The sequence below is a fragment of the Halichoeres trimaculatus genome, unplaced genomic scaffold, assembly GCF_033239565.1.
Source record: "Halichoeres trimaculatus isolate MK-OKI-2021-1 unplaced genomic scaffold, fHalTri1.1 fHalTri1_scaffold_19, whole genome shotgun sequence".
NCBI classification, from domain to species: Eukaryota; Metazoa; Chordata; class Actinopteri; order Labriformes; family Labridae; genus Halichoeres; species Halichoeres trimaculatus.
Window position 1 is genome coordinate 145,623 of NW_027437197.1, and position 24,669 is coordinate 170,291.

The 24,669-nt window shown below is 50.0% G+C and overlaps 1 protein-coding gene and 1 pseudogene across 3 annotated transcripts; one reads left to right on the plus strand and one right to left on the minus strand.

Annotated features, from left to right (window-relative positions):
- Window positions 1–222: 222 nt before the first annotated feature.
- Window positions 223–11,419, minus strand: LOC141808825 (uncharacterized). Of its 3 annotated transcripts, XM_074695556.1 has the most exons (21): window positions 10,190–11,419; window positions 7,012–7,040; window positions 6,596–6,662; window positions 6,319–6,381; window positions 6,079–6,150; window positions 5,958–5,990; window positions 5,656–5,730; window positions 5,513–5,584; window positions 3,739–3,807; window positions 3,597–3,650; window positions 3,428–3,466; window positions 3,276–3,344; window positions 3,051–3,107; window positions 2,711–2,761; window positions 2,544–2,612; window positions 2,401–2,454; window positions 2,177–2,239; window positions 1,851–1,928; window positions 882–990; window positions 598–700; window positions 223–510 (listed from the first exon to the last, which is right to left on the minus strand). In XM_074695556.1, the coding sequence occupies exons 2-21, from the start codon at window positions 7,025–7,027 to the stop codon at window positions 494–496; spliced, it is 1,230 nt and encodes a 409-aa protein (XP_074551657.1). In that variant the 5' UTR covers window positions 7,028–7,040; window positions 10,190–11,419; the 3' UTR covers window positions 223–493. The 3 variants fall into 3 exon arrangements, with proteins under 3 accessions (XP_074551657.1, XP_074551659.1, XP_074551658.1); XM_074695558.1 differs by lacking the exon at window positions 10,190–11,419 and having other exon boundaries at window positions 3,051–3,104; window positions 7,012–9,799; XM_074695557.1 differs by lacking the exon at window positions 10,190–11,419 and having other exon boundaries at window positions 1,851–1,925; window positions 7,012–9,799.
- Window positions 11,420–11,712: 293 nt separating this feature from the next.
- LOC141808599 (E3 ubiquitin-protein ligase MYCBP2-like) lies at window positions 11,713–24,584 on the plus strand (annotated as a pseudogene).
- The last annotated feature ends 85 nt before the right edge of the window (window positions 24,585–24,669 follow it).

The window sequence follows — 24,669 nt, forward strand, 5'->3', positions numbered from 1 at the left end:
TGGGCACATCCGACCGAGAGCATCTCCGACTGATGGTCTCAGTCACGTGATCACAACCATTTTAATGCTCCAGCATGTTTATCACAACAAAGAGAAAACACCGAGCTCACACACACACACACACACACACACACACACACACACACACACACACACACACACACACACACACACACACACACACACACACACACTCACAGAGATCTGACTCAGTCTCAGGTTTGATTCTTTTATTGCACAGAGAAAAGCCCCCGGCCCTCAGCCCTCTTACATCTCAGGATGGTCTCACAGTGAGGTGAGGATGCAGAGAATAAGACGGTCTTTTTTTAACTCATGAAAGGTTAGAAACAGAGTCTGAGAAGAGTCAACATGTCCTGATCCAGACTCTGAGAGTCCAGCAGACCCCCGTCACCAAATAACCCGGATTAAATATCTGCTCCACGCCGCTGGGCATCTGATCTGTGGAGTCTTGGTCTGAAGGTCTGTGAGGGACTCAGAGTCTCCATCTCTCTGTGGGGGACAAAGGAGTCCTGGTTAATGTCCTGGGAGCTGAAAGAACCTTCACAGTCTGGACTCTGAGCGGACCTGGACTCTTACCTCTGGTGGACTCAAAACAGTTGTCACAGTGCACCATGTGTTTGTAGACCCACATGCTGTCCCCGGCTTTCAGGTGAGCCAGGGTGCCATTACACACCTCACACTGCAGGGGGCGCACACACACACACACACACACACACACACACACACACACACACACACACACACACACACACACACACACACACACAGAGTTTGTCAGTGTGATATTTGACTGAATCTCTTGCTGAAGTCTTCTCCACACACGCTCTGATGGTTCAGGTGAACAGGAACATGAATCTCACCTTGAAGCAGGTCACATGACAGTTGATCTTCATCTCATCCAGGACGATCTTGGCGTCCCCGGTGAAGGGTTTACGACAGTAGGAGCACATGTCCTTCTCCAGCACAGCCCTGGAGAGAGCAGAGCTGTGTCAGTATCATCACATCCAGGGACCACCTGATCACGCCAAACATGTCAAACAAACACGTCAAACACACTAAACACGTCAAACACATTAAACACAGTCAGTGAACACGGATTAAACTCCATGAGGAGAAATGAGACCAACAGACCAACACAGTTTACAGCCTGTGACGTTCACTCTGAGGCCCTGAGAGACAAACTGAACACTGACCATCAGAGCTACCAACAGGCTCATCTGTTAGCATTCTGCATGCTAACATGCTCTGTACTGTGTTTGTTCTGTTAGCAATCTGCATGCTAACATGCTCTGAACTGTGTTTGTTCTGTTAGCAATCTGCATGCTAACATGCTCTGAACTGTGTTTGTTCTGTTAGCATTCTGCATGCTAACATGCTCTGTACTGTGTTTGTTCTGTTAGCATTCTGCATGCTAACATGCTCTGTACTGTGTTTGTTCTGTTAGCATTCTGCGTGCTAACATGCTCTGTACTGTGTTTGTTCTGTTAGCATTCTGCGTGCTAACATGCTCTGTACTGTGTTTGTTCTGTTAGCAATCTGCATGCTAACATGCTCTGAACTGTGTTTGTTCTGTTAGCAATCTGCATGCTAACATGCTCTGAACTGTGTTTGTTCTGTTAGCAATCTGCATGCTAACATGCTCTGAACTGTGTTTGTTCTGTTAGCAATCTGCATGCTAACATGCTCTGTACTGTGTTTTTTCTGTTAGCAATCTGCATGCTAACATGCTCTGTACTGTGTTTGTTATGTTAGCAATCTGCATGCTAACATTCTTGGTTAGCCTGCTCCACCTCAGCGTGTTTCCCGTGGTGGAGGGAGGAAGCTCTTACCTGTCTGAGGATGAGTACAGACTCTTTGTGGAGGATTTGGAGTAGATGGGATCTGACAGGTCTGACAGATCTGTCCTGCTGTGAGAGTCACACAGTTAGCATCTTGTTTAATTTAGCATCTTGTTTAATTTAGCATCTTGTATAAGTTAGCATCTTGTATAAGTTAGTATCTTGTATTAGTTAGCATCTTGTATTAGTTAGCATCCTGTATAAGTTAGCATCTTGCTGCTGCTGGATGTCTTAGAGCTGTTGAAGAGGAGCAGGTGTAGCGTCAGAGGAGCAGGTGTAGGGTCAGAGGAGCAGGTGTAGCGTCAGGTGTAGGGTACCTGCTGCTCCTGTAGGTGGTGGTGGAGCTGAGGGATGGGCTGCTGATGCTGCTGTACTCATAACTGCACAGAGAGAGGATGAAGCAGTGTTTGTAACATGTCTTTGACACATTTATCACAGGTAGGGATGGGGACTGTTCACATGTAAATAAAGTTTACAGTTTATTTATTCTTCAGAATATTCCCACATTTCACTCTGAGTCTGAACCTGCTCTGTGTCTCACCTGGAGTCCGGTTTGGAGTAGGAGTAGCTCTTACTGTCACTGTCATAGAGGTCACTGAGGAGAAAGAGGTCATGGTTAGAGCACACCTGCTGCAGAACGGTCACCTGTTCACGCAGACAGAGACTCAGGAGAGACAGGGTCACCTGGACTTGGAGCTGAGGGTGTAGGAGGTGGAGCGGATGGAGGGGGTGTCCTCGGTGTAAGAGCTGTAGCTGTGTGACACAGAGCAACAGAAAGAGTGTGAGGTGTTATCTGGATCACTGTGATCCTCTCTGCCCCCACCTGAGCTCAGCCTCTGAAGCTGGTTTACCTGGTGGTCCTACGGCCGGCCGACGGGGACGACAGGGTCGGACTCTCCAACCTGAGGCACAAGAAAGACAGAGTCAGAGGACCAGAGGCTGACAGACCAGACCAGACCAGGCCAGACCAGACCAGACCAGACCAGACCAGACCAGACCAGACCAGAACAGACAGGACCAGACCAGACCAGACAGACAGACAGACAGACGGACAGACGGACAGACGGACAGACAGACGGACAGATGGACAGACGGACAGACAGACAGACAGACAGACAGACAGACAGACAGACAGACAGACAGACAGACAGACAGACAGACGTCCACCATGTGACAGATGATTGTCCTCACACTCTGCTGCTCTCCACCGTGATGATTTCTCTCTTCAAGCTGCTGCTGCTCCGGCTGCTGAGGGGAGAGTGTGCAGTTTAAATTATATCATGGAAATACGTTATAATCACTGTTTATTATAATAATAATCTGTCAGATCAGTGGTTTTTATAACCATGTATTCTCAGAGGTTATTCTCATATCTATTATTATTTTGTTTGGTTGAATCCTGGGAGATCCTCTCACCTGATGGGAGAGCTCAGGCCTGAAGTGATGGCTTTGGGCAGCAGGGTGTCGTACAGGTCATCTTCAGCGCTGTGGGGTCAAAGTGATCACTGGACTGAGAGGAAGCCTTCATTTAAAGAGTCTACAGTCTGAGGACAGGATCAGGGACTCACCTGGAGGAAGCTCTGGTTGTGGTCGTAGTCTTCACGTCCCTGGAAAAGAGAAACCCAAAGTGATGTTGTGTGTGTGTGTGTGTGTGTGTGTGTGTGTGTGTGTGTGTGTGTGTGTGTGTGTCTGCAGTGTTTAATGTTTCTGACTGCTTCATGTCCTGCAGTAACTCACCCGTTGGTGCTGCTCCTCACCGTCACCGTCTCCGTGCTGGAGATGGTGGATTTACTGTGATCAGAACAGAAACATGGGTTACTGACTGTCTGCTCAGGGATCAATAACACTCATCTCCCAGGACCACGGAGGAGAAGATCACCTGTCCATGGGTGAGTAACTGTCTCTGGCAGAGGAGGAGACCAGCGAGTCAAACAGTTTGTCCTCCGCTCTGCAAAAAGGAGAGGAAGAGGAGAAGTTACCAGCTCCAACAAAAACAAACAAATGACTGAAGATTATTGATGAGGAGGAGAAATGTTAAAACACAACAGATCACCTCTTTCTCTCACTGTGAGGAGGCTCCACTTATGGACTAACAGAGGCTAACAGAGGCTAACAGAGGCTAACAGAAGCTAACACAGGCTAACAGAGACTAAAGGATGCTAACAGGAGCTAACAGAAGCTAACACAGGCTAACAGAGACTAAAGGATGCTAACAGGAGCTAACAGCCTGAGGTGAATTTCAGAAACCAGTTCCTGAACTGGTCAAAGGCTGCCCTCACTCAGGACTATTTTCAGTGGCGGACTGATACAGACTGGAGGCCGTGAAAAGGAAGAGCTGCAGGTTTTGGAGACTGACTCGTTCATCGTTAGTGTGTGCTGAGATAGATTACATTAAAATACCATGAGAAATGAACCCGTTAGCATCATTACTAAAACAAAAACAGGAAAACAGAACAGGTGGACTTTAGGTAACGCCCAAAAGGACTTAAACCGGCCTGGAGGTTAAAAGTTTGTCACCGCGACACAAGACAAGATGACACAAAACCACACCTCATCATTCATCTGACTCTGACTTTGGGAACTTTGTCTTAGACTCACTATCTTCTGAGGGATCCTGTTTGGGATCCTGTGGGGTATGGCCTCCTCAATGGCCTCCTTGTGTTTAGTTTTTGTTGACTGGTTGCGTGACGTCAGCAGCCTGTGGTATTTGCCTTCTTTAAGTTTTTTTTACACTCATGAAGTTTCAGATCAGCTCCATGCGGGACCTGAACCCTGGTCTACAAAGTGGAACCCTGCACCCTTTAGGGGTCAAGGTGGATCTTTGTGGACTCAGCCCTCCTTCTTATGAAGATGCAGACTGGCCTGGAGTTTCCTCCTCAGGTTTAGTAACAGATGTTTTAAAGTGTGTTAGTTGAGGGATCTGAGCTGTGGAGAGCAGCTGACTCCTGGTGCTGTGACCACTAGAGGTCACTGTAAGGTTTCACACACACAGTCACACACGATGAGCTGGACTCACTCAGTGCCGGGCCTGCGTCTCACCAGCACAGTCTCAGAGGTGGAGACGGTGGTTTGGCTTCAAAGAAGAAAACAAACTTTAATCCAGTGAAAGTCTGAGTCAAACAGTCTGAGGTCTTTGGAGGATCACCTGTCTACAGGGGCGCTGTTCAGGACTGACTGAGGGACCAGGGTCTGGTACAGTTTGTCGTCTCCTCTGCACAGAGATCTCAGTTAAACAGGGTTTAAACCTGGACCCTTGAAAGGATGAAGAATCACAGACTCTTACTCTCTGGTGGTGACAACCGTCGTCTCCTTCACCGTGGACGCTTTGGTGGGGGAGAAAGGAGCGAACTGTTGCCTACATGAGGAGAGGTTTCTTCATCACAGACCAAAAACCAGCTGGACTGAGGTTTAAAGATCAGCTCAGACTCTCCTGCTCTCAAACACCTTTCATACATTTCCCTGGAAGCTCGAAAAACTACATCAGGACTCTTTAGATCAGGACTCTACATCATGTAGTTCATGTTCCTGTGGCTGTGAGCTCCTTAAGGATGGACTAACCTCCTCTAACACCTGTTCACACCTGGTCTAGCAGCTCTGGTCTAGCAGCTCTGGTCTAGCAGCTCTGGTCTAGCAGCTCTGGTCTATAGTCTTACCCTTTGTTTGAGGCCCTCAGCACGCGCTCGGAGAAGGTCTCGGTCTTGGTTGGACTTTTGAGCCCAGGAGATCTGCAGGAGGACAGATAGGACTGAGCTGACAGAGTCTCATAGGGGGGACGGTTTGAGGTTTTGACAGGTACCTGAGCCCCTGGGAGGTGGTGATGGTGGTCTCGGTGGTCTTTCCGTCCTTGGTGACCGTGGTGGTGGTTGTGGTGCTGAAGAAGGAGAAACACAAACAGTCAAACACGAGGATCAGTGAGAGACAACCGAAGGAGAGAGTCACAACCAGGACCCAGACCAGTTCTCCCTGTCCCTGCTCCAGCCCAAACCGAGCCTGAACCCCTGTTCCTGAGCTCTGACCGCTGCCTGAACACACCTGGCCTCACCTGAAGGATGTGTTAAAAACATGTGAAGTCTGTTTTAGTGTAAGTGTTGGACCAACCTGCCTGAAAGCTCATCCTGGCTCCCCCCAAACCTGCAAAAACCAAAACCAAAGGTCAGCATTTCCTGTCTCCTGTACTTCAGCAGCTGAATTTACAGGTCCTGGTGTTCCTCAGACCCACCTCCTGCTCAGAGACTGCACTGATGTTGATGTGGTTGAACTTATGGAGGGTTTTATCTCATCAGGCAGCGGGCTGGAAGAGAAAACACTGAACATGAGACGACCTGAGAGGGTTAATGAGCCAGGCTTCAAGGACACCTGTGTGTGTGTGTGTGTGTGTGTGTGTGTGTGTGTGTGTGTGTGTGTGTGTGTGTGTGTGTGTGTGTGTGTGTGTGTGTGTGTGTGTGTGTGTCTGCCTCACCTCGACCCTCCTTCATCTGAGGTGAATCTGCTCAGAAGACCTTTCCCGAAGTTTGGGTCCCGACTGGAGGAGACAGACCAAGAGTTAATTCAGACGGCTGAGTTTGAAACGTTGGGCCACGCTGGGCCACACTGGGCCACACTGGGCCACGCTGGCCACGCTGGGCCACGCTGGGCCACGCTGGGCCACGCTGGGCCACACTGGGCCACACTGGGCCACACTGGGCCATGCTGGGCCACGCTGGGCCACACTGGGCCGGGGTCAAAGCCTGACTTACTCAACATCTTCATCCTCATCGTCCGGCTTACGGATCCAGCTCCCATCCTTCAGGAAGTTTGACCTGCCTGCAAACACACGAGCAGGAGACGAGCCGGTCAGAACAAAGATCCAACCTGAAATACTGCCATCCAGCCCGACCAGAACCAGGTCAAAGGTCAAAGGTCATAGATCAGTTTGTAGACCATGAAGTCGGGCTCTGCAGCCCCTTTTTCTCTGAGCTCTGTGACCTGTGAGGTGTGTGTGTGTGTGTGTGTGTGTGTGTGTGTGTGTGTGTGTGTGTGTGTGTGTGTGTGTGTGTGTGTGTGTGTGTGTGTGTGTGTGTGTGTGTGTGTGTGTGTTAGTAGTCTGAAGAACATTAAAGGGTTAAGATAACCTGATCACCATGATGGGTTAGTCGAGTTTTCTCACACTTACTTGTCAGTTTGCTCATTTTGTAACTTCACCTGAAAAACAGAGGAGAGTTCATCAAGTTATGGAAGTGCATCAGATTAACCACTGGGGGGCGCTGCAGGCTGTCAGACAGTAACTCTCCACAGCTGAAGTTTGACCTCAGGTGAGCACACAGGTGACCTGGTCTCATTTTCAGGATCGAACTCCTGATCTTTGATTTCTCTCTCATCAGGAGCTTCAGCTGAACTCTGGGTCACGGTAAATCTCTCCTGAACCGCAGAGAATCAGATTAATGCCATGAACTGGTTTGTCTTGATCTGTGCTGACAAGTCACACCTGCGCTCCTCAACACGCCCTCTCTGAACACACCTTTGTCAGCTGAACACAGGGCTCTGTGTGACATGTCATTAGCTATCAGTGATAAAGCTCTCTCCTTTCAAACAGAGCGTCAGCCGCTCACACACACCGCCCGTCAGGAGCCTGAAGGCTTCAGCTGAGAGGAGATTAACGTGTCCCCAACATTTACCCACGGCCACAGGAAGCTGTCTCCCTGACGTCCCGTCACAGCTGGCCGTGGAGCAGAGCCTGCTCCTGTTTCTAGCTTTGCTTTAAAACTAACTTTACAGACAGATCAGAATCTCACGTTGGATGGTGCACACATTAAAGCTGGAGGATCTCAGACTGTGGGGATGTTTCAGTCATCAGTTTAACACCTGTCCTGGGATCAGCTTGAACCAACAGAGTATTTTTCTAACATGAAACACGATAAAAAGCTGTGATCTGTGTGTGTCAGCGAGCTCAGGACCAACAGCTCCTCAGCGTCAGAAATCAGATCCTCTGATGCTCCTCATCATGTCCCTCACTCAGCTTCAAACCTGAGGTGATTCCTGTCCCACACCTTTACCTGCTCACAGACAACTTTAAAGATCATCAAACTCTCCTGACCGTCAGGAAATCAAAGCTTCTGATCCAGAATAACCAGCGTCTACCTGAGGACGAGGCGTCACAGAGAGAAGGAGCAGCACCTACCTGTGTGGCTGTCTAGATGCCTCTGAGTAACACCTGTCACCTGTCTGATCCTCTGTCACACCTTCGCAGGGCGCTCCTCTTTTAACCTTTAAGGAGGAGACTCAGAGGCGTGGCTCCTGTCAACAATCAGACCCTCCTCCTCCTCCTCCTCTGTCGTCACCCGGAGCGGCTGCAGTGATCATCGCTCTCCTCCGTCTGCAGGTTGAACAGAGGTTAGGGTGGAGCGCTGAAGGACCTGACATTCAGCTCCAGCAGGCAGCGCTGCCACAGGGTGTGGAGCTGGGACTACTTTGACCTTCAGTGACCTTGAACTTATCCGAGGTCGTCCTTTAACCTGTTGATCTGATGGTTTAGAGACTAAAGACGTGTTTAAGTCAGTTTCTGAGCCCCCTGTGGGGCTCCTCAGGTGGACTCAGAGGTTTTATGAGACCAGCACCCGGGTTATCTGTCAGACCTCCAGAGGCGCACAGAGCGCCACCAGGAGGATGATTTATGAACATACAGGACTCTGTCGGTCCGTCAGCCTCACCATGAGCCGGGTCAGACCCAGACTGTGTCAGAGACTCACTATGAGCTGCTGGTTGGTCTTACAGGGACCAGGTCCTCACAGCAGCTCAGAGACTCCCCTGGACCCCCCACAGCCCCTGAACCAGTCTGACACGGACTCATAAACCAGTCCAAGCTGCAGGCGGACTTTGCTTCACGCAGGCTGATAATACAGAGATCAGAGCTGGTTAATGATTCTCACTGAGCTAAATCAGAGCTGAGTGATGAGTTTACAGCCTGACGGTCCGCTCACACAGAAACGTCCTGTTCACAGAACCAGAAAGAGTTCTGCTGCCATCGGCCCAGCCCAACCTCAGAGTCAGGAAACAGAGTTTAGATACATGAGCGACGAACAGAGCGCCCGTAGTTTCCTCCTGAGGCTGACGGAGGCAGAAAGACTCAGATTAATCATCAGCTCTCTGAAAAACTATTCAACAACTCCAACCTGGTATTGTCTGGGGCTTCATGACTGGGTGTGCCGTGTTTTGGACGTTCAAAGGTATGAAAGGTGCATAGCAGCGAGGGGTGTGAGCCTGATACTGAAGGGGCCCCTCCCATGGCGCTGACAGCAGAGAGGAATGCAGACGACACGGCGTGATGAACTACTGGGACCAGAGCCAGCAGGTCCACACAGAGTCACATCCCTCTACCACAGCAGAGTCCAACCCTGAGACAGACAGGAGGACACGAGGACACGAGGACACGAGGACACGAGGACACGAGGACATTAAGACATTAAGACTTGAAGAAATGAGGACACTGTCCACACTGAGCTCAGAGTATCAGTGTTAAACAAACTCAGAGCTGAACCACGTCAGCGCCAGTCTCTGATTTACAGTGACAGACAGAATCCACCTCCACAGGTCAAATATAAGCTCCTCCCCCTGTTTGATGCTGACAGTCAGGCTGCTCCACAGCGTCAGTGGCGTTTCTGGTTGAACAGATCTGATAGAAAAATAAATTTAGGTTATGAGTCCTTGAAGAAAAGCACGCCCTGCTGTGCTCAGCTGCAGCCACTAACATGAGGTTACCTGGTTACCTGTCCACCTGGTTACCTGTCCACCTGGTTACCTGTCCACCTGGTTACCTGTCCACCTGGTTACCTGTCCACCTGGTTACCTGCACTGCAAAAAACTGAAATCTTATCAAGTGTTTTTGTCTTTTTTTAAGTAACAATTGTCTTATTATACTCGATATGAGCCACTTTCAACTTATCAATCCAGGAAAATGTCTCGTTTCAAGTTATCAGAGGACAAAAATGAGGTTTGAATCGCTTGTAACCAGTAAAAAAATCTGCCAATGGAACAAGAAAAAATTGCTTGAAAATTTCCTTGAGACTAGAATAATGTCTTAATACTAGTAACTTTTCTCTTGTTTCATTGGCAGATTTTTTTTTTACTGGTTACAAGAATTTCAGACCTCATTTTGTCCTTAAATAACTTAAACAAGACATTTTTCTGAACTGATGAGGTGAATGTGGCTCATTTTGAGTCTTAAAAGGAATTTTCTACTGAAAACAAGAGAAAAACACTTAATAAAACTTCAGTTTTTGCACCTGGTTACCTGACCACCTGGTTACCTGACCACCTGGTTACCTGACCACCTGGTTACCTGACCACCTGGTTACCTGACCACCTGTTCTGTGGCGTTGTGTAGTTTGGTGAAAGACATGTGGTTCAGAGGTTTTTTTCCTGTGGACTCATTGACCCACAGAACCACGGCCACCCGCTGAGCTGGACCTGAAGGAGCTGGACCTGAAGGAGCTGGACCTGAAGGAGCTGGACCTAAAGGAGCTGGACCTGGAGGAGCTGGACCTGAAGGACCTGAAGGGTTCAGGCTGGCATTTCAGACTGTGACTGGCTCACACCTTCATGTGGACACACATTAACACTGTCTCTTCTTCCTCTCCTCAGAGATGACAAACCCCGGGAGTTGAACCAGCAGCCTCTGGCCACATGTCCTGGTCACATCCCAGAGCCAGCAGACCCTCCAGCCTGGGTCCCTGGTAGAGACTCCCTGAGGTGAAAAGAGGATCCTGGGTTTGGTCTTCAGCCCCTCTGTCAGGACTCTCTGGTCTGAAACAGGACTCTCTCATGCTGCCTGTGGTCCTCTCTGAGCTTCCTGGGTTGCTATGAGAAGAGGCTGTGGACCGACCCCCCTGCTTTGATTGGATCAGTGCAGCTCCTCACAGCCAATAGAGCCTCTCTGCCTCCTTTTCTCTCTTCCTCCTGATAAATGTGCAAACACGCCAACAAACACGGAGAAAGCCTCCTCCAATAAACACAGAGTGACAGGGCTTTAACCTTGACATGATGGAGATTCACTCAGATTTATGTCTGAATACACGTGCACGCTGTCACACACAGGTATTTATAGATATTTGTGCTGAAGCTCGGTGCTGCCTGCACCTGCAGCATCTTTTCATCTGATCGTTACTCAGCCTGTGGTTTCATGGCCTTTGGCTGGTTTCTAACCACCAGAGTCTGACCTGCAGTGTCCTCCCTCCTGCTCCCTGTGCAGCCTCCTGGTGGCCTTTAGGATCACATTCACTTTGATTCTCAGACAATAACAGATATAAGACGTATCTGCAGAGACATGGGGAATAAGCAGAGTATGAAGGAGCAGGTTGATGGAGGGCCGAGCTGCAGGCCTGGAGGAGCCTGCACAGTGACAGAGACCAGGGACAGATGACTGCTCTCCTCCCGCTGAGGAGGTGATAGAGATGAAAACAAAGAGGTCTCTGAAAAACAGTCAGTAACACTGAGCAGAGGATCAGCTGCTCGGATCAAACTGAGATAAATGAAGCAGTCAGACACTGCAGCAGGTTTTTAACGGAGGAGCTGAGCTTTACGTGTTTTAATGGCTGTACATGTGTCAGTCTGCCACAGTCAGATCAAACTGGGAGGGGTCCTGGACTGACATCTGCAAATTAAAGGTCCAAATTCAAAGAGAGCAACAAAGGCTGCTCGGCTCAGTCCAGCAACCTCCATCCTGTCGCTCAGCTGATGGGTTTCCTTTCCCTCCGACCAGTCCGTCAGAATAATGCTCACAGAGAGATAATGCTCAGATAAATCGATGCTAGCATCGCCCTGTGTCAGTGCACATCTCCCGGCATGCTGTCGACGCAGGACTCCTGCAGGGAGGAGGGATGATGGAGCTAAGATGGCAGCCCAACTGAGGAGCTGCCTCTCCGGGGTCAACAAATCTTCCAGGACGGACTGAAGATCAAACACGACCTGGCTCTGCATGAAACTGGGGCTGTCGTTTCGCTCTTTCTCCCTGTTTTTCCTGCTATGGCTTGAGAAGACCTGTGTTGTGGGGACCAGCACCGTGCTGACGCTGTGGCCCGGATCGGAAGGACCGAAGCTGCAGCAGATCGGCTACACTGCGCGCTGACAACAGCCGGTGACCGCGGGGCTGGAGGAGGTGTTTCTGCGACTCGGACAGACCACATAATGTGACAAGCAGCGGATTTAACGAGCAGTGGGCTGCACCTGATGGCTGGATATGATCTAGCTGTGTTATCTGTTGTGTGATTTATGCATTGTTCTCCAAAACGATGATGTGTGCTGCTGCGGCAGCGGCCGCCGGTGGAGGGATCCTGCCCTCCTCATCGCCGTCGATGGGGCTGGGTGTCAGGGTCATTTCTGGAGCCGGGGCCGAGCTCTCCACCATCGGGTCGGGGATGGGTTCTTGTCCGACACCTGGAGCCCAGTCTGACTGTCGGACACGGTACCAGCTTTTACTCTCAGGGCGAGCTTTGGCCGAAAGATACAGACGGATTTATACCACCGCTATCAACGACAAAGAGCAGGGGATAAACCAGGCCAGGTGAGTGGAAACAGGCCGAGATAAAAAGATAAATATAAATTTATATCTGAATAAAAAAGTATCATAGAAATCAGATATAATATCCCACAGGCCGGGCTGTCATTACTGAGGCTAGCCCAGCTAACGACCCGATGCTAACATTAACCCTTAACGCCAGGCTTCACCAGGTTCACCTCTGCTGCTCATTATTAACTTCACCTCAGCTAACGAGGCTCTTATCATTAATTAAGGGTCATTAATTTATACAAACTGTGCTGTGATGATTGATTTCAGACGCACTGTTTGCGGGCTCAGCGTGCTAATAGCATTTAGGCTCTGACTTCCTTAGCTTGTCATGCTAAGCTAACATCATACGTTGTGTCAGAGGGTTGTTGTGTTTGGGGTTTAGACTGCTTGATACGGGTTGGAGGTGGACTTTAGGCCTCAGTTTAACACTGACATGTTGTCACCTGAGCAGAGGAGCACACCTGGAGGATTAAACCTCCAAATAAACCTCCTCAGGTTATCTTCTTAACAAGCTAACAGGCTAAATGTCAGAGCAGCAGTTTATTCAAACAGCTCAACGTAAACAAACGTATTGATCCTGTAATAAACCAGTTTGATGTTGAACACAGTTTGCTTGTGTTGTCACAGGTGATTGTGTCAGGTTTTTAATGAGCTGTGTGAAAGTGACTGAGTTTAGGCCCAACGGCGTCACCGTGTGAGCTGTCAGCTAACATCAGTGAGGAAGAGGAGCATCAGCTCTTCCTCAGGTTATCTCTGAGCTGACGCCTGTTTCTGATCATTAGGGTTAACACGGATTATAACAGGACACTGTTTCTCCAGGCTGCTTTAATCTGGACATGTTTATAAAGAGAGGTGTGTTTGGGTGAACTCATTCCTGCCTTAACATGAGGGGGAAACACTGACGTCATTCTAGTCCTCCAGGTTGTGGACTGAGGATCTGGACCATTGCAACATCCAAGACCAAGACCTCATCAGCCTGTTCTCTGTTTAAATGTCACTATTTATCTCACTGAGCCGTGTTTTCAATCCCATCAAACATCAGGCCTGTAGGGACGATGGGAGCACCAGTTTCTTCTTCTGCTGCACAGATGTTTCAACGTTTGATCAACATCAGACCCTTAGAGATATTACTACACATATACAACCGTTAGAATAAACTATTATTCCTGTGGTGGATTCTGATGTTAGTATTTAACACATATGATGCCCATGGAGTATATATTCTTTAAATTCATATTGAGATAAATAAATCAACCAATCAGTACAATCAGAGCACCAACAGCCCGCCTACAGGAGAGAGCAGAGTAAAGAAAAAGCCTCCTCAACATGTCCCAAACTGTGGATAAACTTGACATAATGTTTTTGTGGTTTGGGGCTTTAAAAAGTAAAGATTGCCTGATTTCAGACGAACATTTAACGTGTTTTCTCGTTCTGCAGTGGGTTATAAACTCTCATTACTCACTCTGCGATTCTGTTTTTAGTAGTAAATCTATTTCTGTCCCTCAGACTGTCGAGTCATTGTCAGCCTCGTTTGAAAGTGAAATCAATCTTGAAAAGCCAATAAAAAGCAGAAAAACAGAGAAAGAGACTTCAAAAGCATCAACTGGGAATGTCGGAGAAACCAAAGGCATCTTGTTTCTGTGGCTTTGTGACGATGAGTAACTCTGGATCTGATGATAACTGCTTCACCTCTGACAGTTCAGTAGGATGAACTCCATAAAGCCAGCTCTGTGCCTGCTGTTAAAGCAGAGACTTACTCTGCAGGAGAAAAAGTGAGATTACCTTTAAATTCCTCTGGAATTAATCAAACTTTGCCACCAGCTTCTCCAAACTAACTGAGGGATTAATGACAGATTTTTCTGCATCATGAGACCTAAAGGAAGAAAGGTCGTTGACAGAGAGCTTCACCTTCCCCTCTTTTTACCTGATTGTTCTCAGAATAAATGTTATGATGAGAAGACTGGTTAATCTGTCATGTTCTTCAGATCTCTGTCGTCTCAGATTCACATTTTAAAAACTGCCTGATCTTTACTTTCAGGGGAAAGAAGGCTCTGAGTAAGAAGAAACTGAAAAGGCGACAGAAGGTCAAATCAAAAGTGAAATCAAGAACAAAGGTAAGAGATCAGCTGTTACACAATATTACACCTGTTCACCTGTGTGAGGCAGCTTTAACCAAACCCATGTTCAGGTGAAGTTAATCTGTGATATCAAAGATTATAAATCTGGCCCTACGTCTCAGTGAGGGCTCATAAATCAAACTAACCATAGAGACCTTTAAAGGTGCACTCACAGATCACCTCACCAGGTGATGTGTGAGTGCACCTTTCATGAGTGTGACACGCTCATACCTGAGACTGACGGGACAGCACCATTAAATGTCTGCACACAACTCTACAAATAGACATGACGGGGAACAACATGACTGCCAGATTAAATTAGCAGCAGTCACAGCGTTAGCTACGCTCTCTCAGGGATATGACCGGGCTGCACCGGGCTGCACCGGGCTGCACTGGGCTGCACTGGGCCGCACCGGGCTGCACCGGGCCGCACCGGGCTGCACCGGGCTGCAGCATTAACATATAATACAGAGAATCACATGCATGTGGTTTATCAGCTTATCTGTGTAAACGCTCAGGAAGGTAGATAAGACTGTGGATGGACAGAAGTCCCTCAGAGCGATCGCTCATCAGACTGTGAAGCTGAGTTTGCTCCTGTGAGTTTCTCTGATTAAATCCAGCTCATCAGAGATTTGTAAATGTAACAGCTGCATAATCCAGACTCTTTCTTCCTGTCCTTCAAAATCACTTTGTTATGGTTTCCTGAGCTCACAGCTGACTGACGGAGAATAATCCCACCCTGGAATAAGCACCTGAAGGTATCACAGCCGGTGAGTCAGGATCAGCTGTATCTGAGGTGCTGAAGACCCCCCCCCCCTGTGTCCTGATGAATCCTCACAGCTTGTTTGACTCTTTGCTGCAATAATTCAGCAGATTGAGGATCAGATTAGAGAAAGGTTCAGATTATCTGACATCTTGAAGGTTGTTGGCAGAGACGTTATTTTCTTAGGCGGAGCTGGTCAGACGCCAGGAAGCCCCGTCCGTGCATGAGGCTGGGGGGTGGTGAGGCAGGAGCACAGCCTCATGGGAGTGGCTCTGGCGTGTGCACGATGGCCCGTTGCCGAGCGACCTAATGTGTTCAGCATCTCCACGGCAACAGTTGCCTGCCTCCATCTCCTTCGTCCAACCTCGTCAGTGTCAGAGGATGGATGCTGTCAGAGGACGGGTGGTGTTGTCTTGTTTTTGCTGAGTTAACGTCATGTTTGCTCAGACTGCATCGTCTTTGGACACAGAAAGGACAGAGAGGAGAGCATGGCAGAGGCACAGGAGCTGAGAGCTTCTGCATCTTTCATCTAAAAACTGACTAAGACAGAGAAGTCAGCGCTGGGTGGATGAGTCAGTCAGGATCTGTTCAGGTCCACTTGTTCCCAGAGCTGCAGTCCTGGATCAGCAGAGCCAGAGGAACGAGTGGTGGGCCAGGCCGGCTGGGAGAAAGCCGTGGGTAGCTGCTCCAGCAGTCATGCTGTGTTTGTGTTTGTGCTCCTCTCCTCTCCTCTCACACCGACTCAGGGAGAGGACGCTGCTGCTCCTCCCCCCGTGTCTGCTCCCAAACCCGAGAGTGGAGTCAGAGCGTAAACACTCAGCATCTAATGAGGAGGCTGCTGTTCAGTCTTCCTCTGATCCTGCAGATGTGTTGTTTTTAAGAGCTATGATTATAAGAAGAGGCGACTGAGAGCCCAGAGTCTTAATCCCCATGGTCCTCTCTGTCGGCCCGTGACGCTCGCTGACTCTCATCAAACCTGACAAACAGACCCACGAAGGAGGTGACCGCAGGGAAGGAAATCACATGAAGAAGAGGAGTGACGTTTCTATAACATCTACAATAAAATCTGAAATAAAATCTGAAATAAAATCTGTAGAGAGCTGAACCACATCAGTGCCTTCATTTCTTAAACCAGGCAGAAAATGAAACATCATGAAGGTCAGAGGAGCAGTGATTATTTTTTTATTTGACCTTTATTTTAACAGTTCTCATTTACAAACAGGAAGTGGCCAAGAGGAAAGCACAGACACGTCAGACAAACACAAACATGATGTTACCACACTAACAAATGATGATGATGATAATGATGATGATGATGATGATGATGATGATGATGGAGGTGAGGCAGGAAAGAGGTGCGTCAGATGTTTGTCCTGGTTGAATAATATAAAAGTTTACACTGAGGTGAGAGCTGCAGAGAGCTGAGAGTCTGTGTGGACACGTGGACCTGACCTCATGGACATGAAATCATCCTGTTCCTGTGTCAGTGAGCTCAGTGAGGTCTATGAGGTCTGTGAGGACTGTGAGGTCTGTGGGGTCTGTGAGGACTGTGAGGTCTGTGGGGTCTGTGAGGTCTGCGAGGTCTGCGAGGTCTGTGAGGACTGTGAGGTCTGTGGGGGTCTGCGAGGTCTGTGGGGGTCTGCGAGGTCTGTGAGGACTGTGAGGTCTGTGGGGGTCTGCGAGGTCTGTGAGGTCAGTGAGGGGTAAAACCTGAGTCTGTCTCCAGAGATCCACTCCTGACAGAGCGACCTGCATGCTTTGTTTGTCAGACTCCAGTTATTTGCCGCAGTGGATGTGATTAATGTGATTGGTTATCCAACAGTCACATGACCAAGTCTGTTTCATAGATCCCAGCGGGGCGCTCTGAGCCTGAGTTGTGGTTATTCTGAGACGATGTTTCTTCATGTTAGCCTGAGCTGAATCCCGCGTTAGACCCTGGCTGTGAGGGGTTCACATGGACCCAGATCGATGGTAGACTACAAACCAGACCCTTTTTGGGGAGAGAGAGATGGACGGTAAAACTAGGCCAGGCCTCCAGGGACCACCACAAACCTGAACCCTGACGGCCTTTTCTCTTAATTTCAGGTATTTTAATCTTTTCCAACCAAGCCGAGCGGCGTGCTGGCAGACGGGAGATCTGCCAGTTCAGCCAAACGGTCTGTGTTTGTGGGCACGGCGCCGTCGCTCTGAAGAAAGAGGCGGATTTAGAGGACATATCATGGAGACTGTCAACATGAAATTTATGGTTCCATCTTAATTCTTAGGATGGCTTGACTTTTGAAAGATAAAACTTCACGGTAAAAATTAAAAACCTGCCGTGTCCTCCCCTGACTCTGGAGCCTTTGTTCATGATGTTGTCACTTTCCTAATGAAGCCGTGGGGCAGTCTGAGTGAAACAGGATGCTCAGGAACATCCTCAGACCTGTAAAGAGTTTAAAGCTGCAGATCCTTCAGACCGTCATTAAGTCCTGGGTGAAGTGCAGACACGCAGAGAAGTGTTCAGGTGAGAGGCGTGTTGGGTGATGTGTCATGTGACTTAGCTGGAAGGTGTAACCGTTATGTGCAGGTAACTGATGGTGGTCTCCTTGAAGCTGTCAGCTTCAGGGAAAGATGTCAGATCCAGTTTTTCTTGGTAGGAAATTAGTTCAGATGGCGCCATGGTAAATGGATGGTAAATGGACTTGAGCTTATATAGCGCTTTTCTAGTCATGGACCACTCAAAGCTGCTGTACACCACAGGTCACACTTACCCATCCACACCCATTCGCTCTCACATTCACACACTGATGGATCCAATCTTTACTATGACAGCTATCCATCAGTATATCTAACACAATCACACCCTTTCATACCCATTCACACACCACTGACGCAGCAGTGGGAGCAACTAGGGGTTAAGTGTCTTGCCCAAGGACACATCGCCATGTGTCGCCCAGAGCTGGGCTTGAACCTGCAACCTTCCGATCACCGACCAAGCGCATTCTCCAACTGCGCCACCGACGCCCCCAACGACGCCATGGATCCATCAGGGGGATGTCATCCCCTCAGGTGAACTGATCCATACGCTTGGTTTGCTGGATGTCCCTGAAGGAGAGGACTTTAATGTCAGGTGCTTTTCGGGTTATTACAGCTTCTCCCGACTGAAGTCTGGGATCAGGGTTTTTAGCGTGCCCCTTTGTGACGCTGAGCGGACACTTTGTGTCCAGCAGACGGTCAGAGGAGAGCAGCTGATGTCTCAGCCTCCCTGCTGCTCCCTCCCAAAAGGAGATGACATCATCCTCTGACTGTGCCGAGGCTGCAAACAGGGCTCAGTGGATCAATATGGTTCCCCAGAGACCACCTCAGGTCTGGGGGTAGAGGAGCTCTGGTTGGTGGACGGAGGAAGCTTCTGGTTAGTTAGTTATCAAGTTATCACCGCAGTTTGGAGCTGAACACTCACACTTTACTGTAATGATCCGGTCGTTATTCCCCCAGCGGCTCCTGGTTTATACCAACGATGGCAGAATCCATCAAAACTTTGGATTGATCCTTTAATTTCACAGGTTGAGAATAATCTGAGCTCTCTGACTTCAACTCAGGGTCTTCTGCTCCAGTTAAAGTTGTTGGGTAAGACGTTTTGTAACAGAGACAGCGATGTGCCCAGTGTGTTCACAGTGAGCCACCAGGAGCCACGCCAGGCCACAAGCTCACGTGTTTCAAAACACGGCCCAGACATGATCACAACACGATCATGACACGACTGAGACACGACTGATTCACGACTGAGACACGGTGCGATACGACTGAAACTCTCTGGGACCTGTTGTGTTTGTCTGTGGCCTGTCTGGTCCAGGTCTCTCTGGATAAAGAGGTTTTTGGTCTCAGTGGACCAGGTTAAACACAGGTTGAAGTCAGTGGTGGACTGGAGTGTCTGATTGTCTCTTCTTCCTGGTCTCTCCACAGGCTGAGAGTCTCGATGGCGCCCTCTGCGTGCCGGACATCAAGCTGCACAGCAACCCGTCGGCCTTCAACGTCTACTGCAACGTGCGGCACTGTGTGCTGGACTGGCAGCAGAGGGAGGCGTCCCTGGCGCTGGCCTCCAGGAGCTCCGTGCAGAGCGGAGACTCTGACAGCGAGGAGGAGGAGGAGTACCGTGAGCCGGCCGTGAAGCTGCCAAAGGTAAGAGTGGGGAGGTGTGTTCAGGTGTGTTCAGGTGTGTTCAGGTGTGTTCAGGTGCTGCTCCCTCCCCCTCTGAAAGTCTGACTGAAGGATCCATTGACTCAGACGTTACGCTGAGGAAACGACCCTCAGGAGCTCAGCAGGAGAAATGTTTTTAGGATTATTTATGTCTCTGTGACATGAACAGCAGCATTAAGGGATAAAGACGAGGTCTGTGCTGTGTTTTTAACGCGCTGCAGCCGTACAGCTCCAGAGCGTGGAGAGAAGCAGCACAGGCTCTGAAATGAGCACAACATAAACTGTAGGATGTAGTAAAGGATTAGGCCGTGGAGATGCCTCGAGAATAGATGAGCTGTGCCCTACTTTCCCCTCACGCAGCCCAGACCGCCCATTTACAACCCAGACCGCCCGTTTACAACCCAGACCGCCTGTTCCCAGACTACCCGTTTACAACCCAGATCGCCTGTTCCCAGACTACCCGTTTACAACCCAGACTATTCCCAGACTGCCTGTTCCCAACCCAGACTATTCCCAGACTGCCTGTTCCCAGACCGCCTGTTCCCAGACCGCCTGTTCCCAGACCGCCTGTTCCCAAACTGCCTGTTCCCAACCCAGACCGCCCGTTTACAACCCAGATCGCCTGTTCCCAGACTGCCTGTTTACAACCCAGACTGCCTGTTCCCAGACTGCCTGTTCCCAGACTGCCTGTTCCCAGACCGCCTGTTCCCAGTCCAGACCAGCAGCACACACTGTGGGTCAGAGTTCTGAGTAACCTTAAGTCTGAAATCCATGTCAGGGTCTGGAGGATTTCAGCTCCTGGAGGGGTATAATCCAGAAACCTATTGATCAGGGCTGTGCATAGTTTGTACCACTCTCTGATCCAGGACACCCTGAACTCTGAGACCAACAGGAGGAGCTGACATCAGTCATTACTCAGATCATTTCACATGTTTTAGTTACTTTGGTGAAATGTAAAAGTCTCTGCTCTCCCAGACTTTATCTGTTACTAAAATTCTTTAGACCAATGTTCCTTGATTTTAGAACATATATCTATAAAGTATGTATGTTTATATGGAAGCTGTGATTCCAGTTTAGGGAAACTTGCTCCTCAGTCAGGACAGTCCACTGGGCATCATGTGATCCTCTAACAAGCCGAACATCCAAACATCTCCTTTTCTAGGCCACGCTCCTCTCTCCGTCTCTGTCTCTGCCTCCATCTCTGCCTCCATCTCTGCCTCCATCTCTGCCTCCATCTCTGCCTCCATCTCTGCCTCCGTCTCTGCCTCCATCTCTGCCTCCATCTCTGCCTCCATCTCTGCCTCCATCTCTGCCTCCATCTCTGCCTCCGTCTCTGTCATTACACTGATGCTAACAGGGCCTGTTGAAGTCTCAGCGCGGCTGTAAACACCGAGGCCTGGACGAGGCTGCGGCGCTGTCTCTGTGACTCCTCCCTGCTCAGAGTCACTGAAGTTAATCACAGTCCGTCTGTGGTTATTACAGCAGCTCCCTGAACCTGTGTGTGTGTGTGTGTGTGTGTGTGTGTGTGTGTGTGTGTGTGTGTGTGTGTGTGTGTGTGTGTGTGTGTGTGTGTGTGTGTGTGTGTGTGTGTGTGTGTGTGTGTGTGTGTATCTGCAGATCATTGGCATCGGGCTCTGCGGGGTGTTTGAGCTGATCAAGGAGACCCGGTTCTCCCACCCGTCCCTGTGCCTGCGCAGCCTGCAGGCCCTGTTGGACATGCTGCAGGGCCAGCAGCCGGAGGGTTTCCAGACCGAGCCTCCGGATGTGTTAGGTGAGGCTGCAGACACACACACCTCAGAGCAGACTGAGCACTGAGACAGATAAACAGGACTCCACAGGGGGCAGGGGTCTGAACATGTGATCTGTGGCACTGCACACGTGTTCATGGTACGATCATCATGGGGTGACAGTGAGGAAAGCTGCTGTAAGGATCTGTAAACACGACCTGACGTCAGCTCTGAGGTCTGAGCAGAGACCATCTGAACATCTCATGATGGAGGAACCGAGCTTTCAGTTCCTGGACTCTGACAGACTCTGACTCTTTCCTTAAAGTTCAATGTTTGTGTGTTTTTAGCTGCTCAGTCATGGTTTTTAGCTCTCTGAATCTCCTGACCTCCTGTGTGTGTGTGTGTGTGTGTGTGTGTGTGCGCCCTCAGAGTCTCTCTTCCAGCTCTTGTTGGAGACCACGGTCCGGAGCACGGGGCCCAATGACCCCACAGGTCAGGCCATCACGGCTCTGTCCTGCGCCTGCCTCTTCAGCCTGGTGGTGGCCTGGGGGGACACGGGTAAAATCCTGCAGGCCGTCTCCGCCATCCTGACCAACAACGGCAGCCACGCCTGCCAGACCATACAGGTAGGTAGACAGGTGTAGACCCAGCCGGCCTCTGGCTGCTCTATGATCAGAGGTTCAGGTCACCCCGCCGTCAGGTCGCTGGTAAACCAGGTGTGAGGGTTTATCTCTGAGTCCAGGTGGGCCTGGGGATGAAGATCTGATGATTAATCAGAGCTCAGGATGGGCTCAGTCAACTCTCAGAGTGAAGTGATGTTTGGTGTTTCCCCATCGATACCTTCCTCCATTGTGCCCTGTTCAGGGTTTCCTGTGAGCTGGAGGAGCAGGTCCCTCTGGGACCCGACCTTTAGGTTCTGGTGTCGCTCCAGCAGAGACTCTGGGTAAATGGAGTTTGGTGAAATGTGGAGCCGCTCTGACTCTGCTGTTAGACCCTGTTCTCCTCCTGCTCCCTCAGTCTCTGGCCCGTCCCCTCTCCCTGAAGCTTTAAGACCATAGCCAGGCTCACCTGGACCTGCAGACAGGATGGAGTCCCTGCAGCAGGTCTACAGCAGACCCACACCCCCAGAGATGGACTCTGGTTTTTTCTTTCCCACCATCCTCCAGTCCCTCGCTCTGACTGAACCATGACTCACCACAGCACACCAGGCTGCCGGGAACTCAGAGTGTGTGTGTGTGTGTGTGTGAACAGTGTGTGTGTGTGTGTGTGTGTGTGTGTGTGTGTGTGTGTGTGTGTGTGTGAACAGTGTGTGAACAGTGAGATCAGCAGTGTGTGATGCACCACGTTACAGACAGGATGTGAGGACCTGTGCAGGGACTGACCCCTCAGTGTGGGGAGGCTGGTGTGGAGACCGTGTTCAGAGTGTAGAGGGGCTGTAGACGTCCTGTTAGGGCTGCACCGATCATAATTTTCTGGCCGATCACTGATCTTTAAAAACTCTGACCTGCTGATACTAATTTTTATTTTTTATTTTCTATAACAGCAGATACCTTCAACTTTCTAATCTTATTTTATTGAAAATCACTGAACTTGACCTGTGAAACAATAAAATCTTTATGTTTTAACTTCAACAACCAATAAAGTGTCCTGAGTTTAGGTCTTAGAGCAAAAAGCAACAGAGGCTGTCAAAGCTTCCTGGTTTATAAGATCAGTTTCATATGTAAGGATGGGCCCATCACTGATCACTGATCACTGATCACTGATCACAGATCACTGATCACTGATCACTGATCACTGATCACTGATCACTGATCACTGATCACTGATCACTGATCACTGATCACTGATCACTGATCACCCAAAACTAAAGAAATTGTCACCAATCGATCGGTGCATGTCTACTTCCTGTCCCTGCAGGGTTTCTGTCTGAGACTCTGAGTCAAAGAGCAAAAAGCAGTCTGTCACACTGCCTCCTCTCCTCCTCTCTCCTCCTCTCTCTCCTCTCTCCTCCTCTCTCCCCCCTCTCTCCTCCTCTCTCCCCCTCTCTCCTCCTCTCGTCGTCTCTCCTCCTCTCTCCCCCTCTCTCCTCCTCTCTCCTCCTCTCTCCTCCTCTCTCCTCCTCTCTCCTCTTCTCTCCTCCTCTCTCCTCCTCTCTCCCATCTCTCCTCCTCTCTCCCCCTCTCTCCTCCTCTCTCCTCTCTCCCCCTCTCTCCTCCTCTCTCCCCCTCTCTCCTCCTCTCTCCTCTCTCCCCCTCTCTCCTCCTCTCTCCCCATCTCTCCTCCTCTCTCCTCCTCTCTCCCCATCTCTCCTCCTCTCTCCCCCTCTCTCCTCCTCTCTCCTCTCTCCCCCTCTCTCCTCTCTCTCCTCCATCTCTCTCCTCCTCTCTCCCCCTCTCTCCTCCTTTCTCCCCCTCTCTCCTCCTCTCTCCTCTCTCCTCCTCTCTCCCCCTCTCTCCTCCTCTCTCCTCCTCTCTGACCAGGTGCCAACCATCCTCAACGCGCTGCAGAGGAGCGTCCAGGCCGTCCTGGTGGGAAAGATTCAGATCCAGGGACTGGTTTGGGAACGGGATCAAACGAGCAGCCCTGATGAACAAGTGGGTCCTGAAGGAGGTGTCCATAGACGAGGACGAGCGCTGCCTCCTGCAGACCGACGGCTCCTTCCTCTACCTGCTGTGTAAAGATGGACTCTACAAAGTGGGCTCTGGATACAGCGGCACTGTCAGGGTGCGTAGAGCTCAGGGTCTATGAGCTTAATCTGAGTCAGGAGCAGAAACGTGAAGGTTTGACGTTTCCTCCAGTGAAATCTTCAGGATGGTCTTCCTCTCAGGAACCTGTGACCAGCTTTGGTTTTAAACTGTTACTGATCCCAGAGCAGCCCCAGCTCCCCCCTGACTGTGTCTAAACTCACCCCAGTGTTTCTGTGCCTCCACAGGGCCACGTCTACAACTCCACGTCTCGCATCAGGAACAGGAAGGAGAAGAGGTCCTGGCTGGGCTTTGCACAGGTCAGTGATCCGGCCCTCAGAGCGGGATCACGTTAACGAGCTCATTAAACGTGATCTAACCACTGATCCCCCTGAAGGGTCACACTCACAGCAGCTCTGTGTCTCCAGGGGTTCCTGTTGTACCGGGACACCAGCAACCACACCATGTCAGCCGTCAAGATCAACCCCGAGACTCTGGAGCACGAGGGCACCGTCACCATGCCAGGTACACTAACACCACCTCCACCTGCTGAAAGGGGGGCTGGGGATCCAGATCCACACTCACATGACCTTGAACACATCCCCCCTCGCTGTGGTTCTCCTCAGGTCAACATGCAGACGGTCAGAACATCATCTTCACCGACGGAGAGTTCATCAACCAGATCGCAGCCTGCAAAGACGTGAGTCTGCTGACGTAAACTGTCCTCCTTTAGGTCCTCAACGGGGAATCATCACAAACCCTGGATCTGTGTCTAACTTTCAGAGGAAGTCCAGGACAGAACC